The sequence below is a fragment of the Triticum dicoccoides genome, chromosome 7A (genome assembly GCF_002162155.2).
Source record: "Triticum dicoccoides isolate Atlit2015 ecotype Zavitan chromosome 7A, WEW_v2.0, whole genome shotgun sequence".
Classification (NCBI taxonomy): domain Eukaryota; kingdom Viridiplantae; phylum Streptophyta; class Magnoliopsida; order Poales; family Poaceae; genus Triticum; species Triticum dicoccoides.
In genome coordinates this window covers 584,486,629-584,494,911 of record NC_041392.1, presented here as the reverse complement: position 1 = coordinate 584,494,911, position 8,283 = coordinate 584,486,629, and the positions used below count along the sequence as shown (strand labels likewise).

Sequence of the window (8,283 nt, the reverse complement as noted above, 5' to 3'; positions counted from 1 at the left end):
TATGAATATGTGTATCACTACTATCGAGATTCAACAAAAATAGACCACTCTTCAAGGGTGCATGACCATAAAAGACATTACTCATATAAATAGAACAACCATTATTCTCTAATTTAAATGAATAACTGTCTCACATCAAACAAGATCCAGATATAATGTTCATGCTCAACGCTGGCACCAAATAACAATTATTTAGGTCTAATACTAATCCCGAAGGTAGATGTAGAGGTAGGGTGCCGACTGCGATCACATCGACTTTGGAACCATTTCCCACGCGCATCGTCACCTCGTCCTTAGCCAATCTTCACTTAATCCGTAGCCCTTGTTTCGAGTTGCAAATATTAGCAACAGAACCAGTATCAAATACCCAGGTGCTACTACGAGCATTAGTAAGGTACACATCAATAACATGTATATCACATATATCTTTGTTCACCTTGCCATCCTTCTTATCCTCCAAATACTTGGGGCAATTCCGCTTCCAGTGACCAGTCTGCTTGCAGTAGAAGCACTCAGTCTCAGGCTTAGGTCCAGACTTGGGTTTCTTCTCCTGAGCAGCAACTTGCTTGTTGTTCTTCTTGAAGTTCTCCTTCTTCTTCCCTTTACCCTTTTTCTTGAAACTGGTGGTCTTATTGACCATCAACACTTGATGCTCCTTCTTGATTTCTACCTCTGCAACCTTTAGCATTGCGAAGAGCTCGGGAATTGTCTTATCCATCCCTTGCATATTATAGTTCATCACGAAGCTCTTGTAGCTTGGTGGCAGTGATTGGAGAATTCTGTCAATGACGCTATCATCCGGAAGATTAACTCCCAGTTGAATCAAGTGATTGCAGTACCCAGACATCTTGAGTATATGCTCACTGACAGAACTATTCTCCTCCATCTTGCAGCTGTAGAACTTATTGGAGACTTCATATCTCTCAATCTGGGCATTCTTTTGAAATATCAACTCCAACTCCTGGAACATCTCATATGCTCCATGGCATTCAAAACATCGTTGAAGTCACGGTGCTAAGCCGTGAAGCATGGCACACTGAACTATCGAGTAATCATCAACACGTGACTGCCAGGCATTCACAATGTCTGCAGTTGCTGGTGTAGGTGGTACACCTAGCGGTGCTTCCAGGACGTAACTTTTCTATGCAGCAATGAGGATAATCCTCAAGTTACGGACCCAGTCCGTGTAATTGCTACCATCATCTTTCAACTTTGCTTTCTCAAGGAACGCATTAAAATTCAACGGAACAACATCACGGGCCATCTATCTACAATCAACATAGACAAGCAAGATACTATCAGGTACTAAGTTCATGATAAATTTAAGTTCAATTAATTATATTACTTAAGAAATCCCACTTAGATAGACATCCCTCTAATCCTCTAAGTGATCACGTGATCCATGTTAACTAAACCATGTCCGATCATCACGTGAGATGGAGTAGTTTCAACGGTGAACATCACTATGTTGATCATATCTACTATATGATTCACGCTCGACCTTTCAGTCTCCGTGTTCCGAGGCCATATCTGTTATATGCTAGGCTCGTCAAGTTTAACCTGAGTATTCCACGTGTGCAACTGTTTTGCACCTGTTGTATTTGAATGTAGAGCCTACCACACCCGATCATCACGTGGTGTCTCAGCACGAAGAACTTTCACAATGGTGCATACTCAGGGAGAACACTTATACTTTGATAATTTAGTGAGGGATCATCTTATAATGCTACCGTCAATCAAAGCAAGATAAGATGCATAAAAGATAAACATTACATGCAATCAATATAAGTGATATGGTATGGCCATCATCATCTTGTGCTTGTGATCTCCATCTCCGAAGCACCTGTCATGATCACCATCGTCACCCGCGCGACACCTTGATCTCCATCGTAGTATCGTTATCGTCTCGCCAATCTTATGCTTCTACGACTATCGCTACCGCTTAGTGATAAAGTAAAGCATTACAGGGCGATTGCATTGCATACAATAAAGCGACAACCATATGGCTCCTGCCAGTTGCCGATAACTCGGTTACAAAACATGATCATCTCATACAATAAAATTTAGCATCATGTCTTGACCATATCACATCACAACATGCCCTGCAAAAACAAGTTAGACATCCTCTACTTTGTTTGTTGCAAATTTTACGTGGCTGCTACGGGCTTAGCAAGAACCGTTCTTACCTACGCATCAAAACCACAATGATAGTTTGTCAAGTTGGTGCTGTTTTAACCTTTGCAAGGACCGGACGTAGCCACACTCGGTTCAACTAAAGTTGGAGAAACTGACACCCGCCAGCCACCTGTGTGCAAAGCACATCGGTAGAACCAGTCTCGCGTAAACGTACGTGTAATGTCGGTCCGGGCCGCTTCATCCAACAATACCATCAAACCAAAGTATGACATGTTGGTAAGCAGTATGACTTATATCGCCCACAACTCACTTGTGTTCTACTCGTGCATATGACATCTACGCATAAAACCTGGCTCGGATGCCACTGTTGGGGAACGTAGTAATTTCAAAAAAATTCCTACGCACACGCAAGATCATGGTGATGCATAGCAACGAGAGGGGAGAGTGTTGTCCACGTACCCTCGTAGACCAAAAGCGGAAGCGTTAGCACAACGCGGTTGATGTAATCGTACGTCTTCACGATCCGACCGATCAAGTACCGAACGCACGACACCTCCGAGTTCAGCACACGTTCAGCCCGATGACGTCCCTTGAACTCCGATCCAGCCGAGTATTAAGGGAGAGTTTTGTCAGCACGACGGCGTGGTGATGATGATGATGTTCTACCGACGCAGGGCTTCGCCTAAGCACCGCTACAGTATTATCGAGGTGGACTATGATGGAGGGGGGCACTACACACGGCTAAAAGATCAACTGATCAATTGTTGTGTCTCTAGGGTGCCCCCTGCCCCCGTATATAAAGGAGCAAGGGGGGTGCGGCCAGCTAGGAGAGAGGGCGCGCCAGGAGGAGTCCTACTCCGGGAGTCCCTTTCCTAGTTGGATTAGGACTTGGGAGGGGGAAAGAGGAGGGAGAGAGGAAGGAAGGGGGGGGAGCGCCACCCCCCTCTCCTTGTCCTATTCGGACTAGGGGGAGGGGCACGCGGCCCAGCCCTGGCCGCCTCTCCTCTTCTCCGTAAAGGCCCACTAAGGCCCATTAACCTCCCGGGGGTTCCGGTAACCTCCCGGTACTCCGGTAAAATCCTAATTTCACCCGAAACACTTCCGATATCCAAACATAGGCTTCCAATATATCAATCTTCATGTATCGACCATTTCGAGACAACTCGTCATGTCCGTGATCACATCCGGGACTCCGAACAACCTTCGGTACATCAAAACATATAAACTCATAATATAACTGTCATCGAAACGTTAAGCGTGCAGACCCTACGGGTTCGAGAACTATGTAGACATGACCGAGACACGTCTCCGGTCAATAACCAATAGCGGAACCTGGATGCTCATATTGGCTCCCACATATTCTACGAAGATCTTTATCGGTCAGACCGCATAACTACATACGTTGTTCCCTTTGTCATCGATATGTTACTTGCCCGAGATTCAATCATTGGTATCTCAATACCTAGTTCAATCTCGTTACCAGCAAGTCTCTTTACTCGTTCCATAATACATCATTTCGCAACTAACTCATTAGTTGCAATGCTTGCAAGGCTTAAGTGATGTGCATTACCGAGAGGGCCCAGAGATACCTCTCCGACAATCGGAGTGACAAATCCTAATCTCGAAATACGCCAACCCAACAAGTACCTTCGGAGACACCTGTAGAGCACATTTATAATCACCCAGTTACGTTGTGACATTTGGTAGCACACAAAGTGTTCCTCCGGTAAACGGGAGTTGCATAATCTCATAGTCATAGGAATATGTATAAGTCATGAAGAAAGCAATAGCAACATACTAAACGATCGGGTGCTAAGCTAACAGAATGGGTGAAGTCAATCACATCATTCTTCTAATGATGTGATCCCGTTAATCAAGTGACAACACATGTCAGTGGCTAGGAAACTTAATCATCTTTGATCAACGAGCTAGTCAAGTAGAGGCATACTAGTGACATACTATTTGTCTATGTATTCACACGTGTATTATGTTTCCGGTTAATACAATTTTAACATGAATAATAAACATTTATCATGATATGATGAAATAAATAATATCTTTATTATTGCCTCTAGGGCATATTTCCTTCACAGGGTTATTACAATTGGTTGTTTTGTCATGATTTTTATCTACATTAGCTTGAGTTTTAATTATATTTGAGTAGTATTATCTTACGTTGTATATCATCTTGGTCTACTGATGGAGACGATATTTATTCTGAGAGGAGAAGGAAGTTGGTAGGTGTGTGGTTCTGTAGTGCTTATAAGTTTTTTCCTTGGTGTCAGTTTTTTTTTTTTTTGAGAAGATAGCCTCGGTGTCCGGTGGTGGTGGTTGGCTGAGCCCCTTGGGAGTTCTTATTCCACATTGAAACCATGGAATTACAATTATAACGCTCACATGGGGAGGCCCATAAAGCTCTTTCTCACTCAGCACCGTGCTCCCTCGCTCGCTTAGTTGTTTTTGTGCTCACTCCACTACTAGTTCCGAAAAAGACGTACAATATTCTTTATTCGAAGGAGTTTATTTAATCAAAAAAAGTTCAAGTATTTTTTAGAAAAACAATTGGATTTTAAAATATGTTGCTAATTTAAAACATGAATTTCAAAAAAATGTATGCAGATTTATTTATTTTTGTGGATTTCAAACAATGTTTGCGCATTTAAAAAGGTTCAAAAATTAAAAATGTTCATAGGGTTTAAAAATACTAGTGAATTATGTTCATAAATTTGGAAAATGTTTATGAATTTCAAAAAATCTTGATATTTTTTTAAATGTCACGCCTTTTAATAAATATTCATGAGTGAACATGTGAAAAAAATAAAATGAACCAATAAAAAAGAGAAAAAAAGAAATAAAAATAAAAATAAAAAAGCAGGAAAATATATCAAAATAACATTATTAAAACCGGTGAAAGCACAGGGAAAAAAGTATAACAAAAATCAAGCAATACCTTCTCAAAACCGCCTGGCCCAACGACACACACCGTTTCAGGATAGACCTATAGCGTCCCCACAACTCTCGATGCACCAGGCGGCGAGCTTATAATATCTTAATAGAAGATTCTCAGTTTTTGAGTAATACAAGTAGCTGATTCTTTAGCTGCCTTTGGTGCTAGCCTAGAGCTTGCTTCCTCAACTGTATGGGAGGATGGTGTCCCGGACTTTGCTTGTGGTCTGGTTACCAGCGATTTAGCTGGTTGTTTTGGCTAATGAAATAGAAGTTTTCCGATTTAAAAAAGAAGAATATTTTCCTGCAAAAAAGAAACACCCTACAATTTTCAGGGTACAGTTTGATCATGGCACAAATCAGCTAACCAGCTGCCCATGAATTGAAACTAGCAACATCTGGCTACACTTCAGGCCTTGTACAATGGGAGATGCTTAGGAGAGGTGTTTAGAGAAATAAATCAGAATTTTTTTAAGCACCTGTGCTTATTTGTACAAGACAGACGCTTAACTAAGCGTCTCTTCTATAGAAATAGACGTCGATGCTTCAGAAAAATCCGATTTATTTTTTTAAGCATCTTTCATTGTACAAGGCCTCACACTCACTCCTTTTGCACATACACCATGGCCAAATTCAGTTTGTTTGACAGTCGCATTGCCAAGCTCAGTTTAGGATTCCTGCAGCCATGTAGGACTCAACGCTGTCCTTAAGCATCTCCTCCAGCGTCGTGAACTTCCACCCCAGCCTCCGCAGCTTCTCGGAGCTGAACACCTTCTGATCTCCCACCTGAACGTACCTGCCAAAATCATCGTCACCGCCGTCAAAATCACGAGCTTACTGTCAGTTTGCACACAATCACTGCACATACGTGGCGTAAGGCGAGCGTAAGTGTGGCGTCTTACTTCTTTGGGTAGTTCAGGTTCGGATACATGCTCCTGACGATGGAAACCGTTTCAGAGACCTTCCTGGCATGCGCGCTGCAGATGTAGCGGCCGGCCGCCTCCGGGCTCTCGTACGCCAGTACAAGGGCGTCGGCGACGTCCCTGACGTCCACCATGTTCCTCACCTTGTCCTCCATGGCGTCCGCGCCTTCGCCTGCATTCGTAGATCAAGATCAAACCAACCGTATGTTAGCAAGAACTGCATCTGTATTTACATATCTGAATCTGAATGCGAAAAGATCAAAGTGCGCAAAATGGAGCTTACATTTCAAGTAGTTGATGAGGAACAAGCTGCTGGCGTTCACCGTGGGCTGCAGCAGAGGGCCGAACACCAGCGAGGGACACACGGTCACCACGCTTAGCCCGGTCTTCTCTGCGTAGGAGAGTGCCTCGCGCTCGGCTAGTGTCTTGGACAGACAGTACCAGTTCTGGCATAAGCCATCGTGTCAGTTCAGCAGTACTAGTAGCTACTCCCTCCATTCCTTCATTTCACAACGTAGTGCGTCCGTATTTCTCAAGATTCAAGTTTGATCGTAAATTTAACCAACAAGACTGACTGTGGTGGGAGCAAAAATTATATCACTGAATTCATATCGAAAATACGAATTCAGTGATATAATTTTTGCTCCTACCGCAATTGGTCTCATTGATTAAATTTATGGTTAAATTTGAATCTCGGAAAGCGTGGACACACTAATATTGTGAAATGGATGAAGCAGGATCCGGATGAAAACGGCTTTTTGAACAAACTGGATGAAAACAACAGTGACTGGCAGATTGGTGCAAGCTTTCTCATGAAAATCAGTTTGGAAAACAACTAGTACTAAAGCTTAATCTACTCCTGAGTGGTCAGAGCGAGCGAGAGAGAGAAAATAGACCGAGTCGTCACCTCAGTTGTTCTGCAGTACTCCTCATTGGACCAGCAGTGTTCGTCCAGGACGGGGCCCTCGGGGAGCTTGGGGTTGATGAAGACCGCGCCGACCGACGATACCACGACGACGCGGCGGACGCCGGCCTCGCGGCAGGCCCTGAGCACGTTCAGCGTGCCGGCCACCGCCGGGGCAAGCAGCTCCACCTGCGCCGTGCAACCAATTAATTACCGTCGCCTATGCTCACGCTTGTGTGCGCTAGGCTGTTAATTACCTCGGGGTTCGTCGATTTGGCGGCGGGACAGGGGCTTGCGATGTGGAAGACGCCGGCACAGCCGGCCACGGCGGACGCCACGCTCGAGTAGTCCAGCACGTCGGCCTTGAACAGCCGCAGCCGCTCGCCGGCGCCGGCCAGCGCCCTCAGGTGATCATTCTTGGGGTCGCCTGCAGACGGGGAACTTCGCATCTTAAAGCTTTCGCCTAGACCTGCGAGAGATAGGAGGATGGATCATCTCAAGAAAATCTTACTGGGATCACGGACGGTGCCATGCACCGCGTAGTCTCCTCTGGATAGGAGGCGCCGGACGAGCCACGAGGCGATGAAGCCTCCCGCGCCCGTCACGCACACGGCCGCCGCTTTCCCCGCGCCGGCCGCCTCCATGTCCCTCCTCCTGTCTGTGCTGCGACCCGAAACTGAAAGAGACCACTGGTAACTGAGGCAAATCCTCGATAATATATCTCCAGCAGGGTGAAGCGGGGCTGTCCCAATAACAGTGTCTGGATTATGATGAGGTGCCGCGGATCCCAAATTCCCAGTACACTCGCCCCCCAAATAAAATCCCAATTTATTTTAATTTGAAAGTTTACCAATTTTTAGTGTCCTCCCCCTGCCATCATCCCTCAGCACCTCCCACCCCTCTCAGGGCAACTCCCGCGTCGCCTAATTGTCTCCTGACCGCTCACACAGTTTTGGACACGTCGGCTGCTCCTAGTGGTCTGGAGTGGCCTACCTATTTAAAAAGTTTTTGTTTCATGTGATTTAAAAAAAATTAATGTATTATTTTTCGTGTGAATCAAAAGTGCTAAAAAATACATTACTATTATGATGTCTGCATGCATCTAGCTCACGTTGTCTTTTGTGTAATAATTTTGGGTTTTAAATTTTTTAAAAAGCTATATCTTTCAAACTGTGTGTCAAAATTTAGATCCGTTTTCATCGTTGGAACCCTCGCGACGTGCTCTTCGAAACTACATCCCGCATGGATATATTTCGACGAATTTTTTTTGTGCAACTAAGTCCCTTGTTTTGTACAACTGCATAGCAGTCGGTGTGTAACTACCCGATAGTGGATGTGCAACTTTTCACCTATCTTGTGGAAGTGTAGTTTATG

At 44.6% G+C, this 8,283-nt stretch overlaps 1 protein-coding gene across 1 annotated transcript; it reads right to left on the bottom strand.

The window, feature by feature from the left end:
• Positions 1 to 5,432: 5,432 nt before the first annotated feature.
• LOC119328531 (cinnamoyl-CoA reductase 1-like) lies at positions 5,433 to 7,720 on the bottom strand. Its single transcript, XM_037601504.1, has 6 exons — positions 7,421 to 7,720; positions 7,167 to 7,336; positions 6,913 to 7,098; positions 6,289 to 6,451; positions 5,985 to 6,177; positions 5,433 to 5,878 (listed from the first exon to the last, which is right to left on the bottom strand). The coding sequence occupies exons 1-6, from the start codon at positions 7,551 to 7,553 to the stop codon at positions 5,746 to 5,748; spliced, it is 978 nt and encodes a 325-aa protein (XP_037457401.1). The 5' UTR covers positions 7,554 to 7,720; the 3' UTR covers positions 5,433 to 5,745.
• Positions 7,721 to 8,283: the final 563 nt, after the last annotated feature.

Bases quoted from the DNA above. Each gene is read 5' to 3' on its own strand.
- LOC119328531 (XM_037601504.1), bottom strand. From the start codon at position 7,553: ATGGAGGCGGCCGGCGCGGGGAAAGCGGCGGCCGTGTGCGTGACGGGC. The intron at 7,099-7,166 runs GTAATTAACAGC...TGCACGGCGCAG, and splicing joins CCAAATCGACGAACCCCGAG to GTGGAGCTGCTTGCCCCGGC. The intron at 6,178-6,288 runs GTAAGCTCCATT...CTACGAATGCAG, and splicing joins CCTCATCAACTACTTGAAAT to GCGAAGGCGCGGACGCCATG.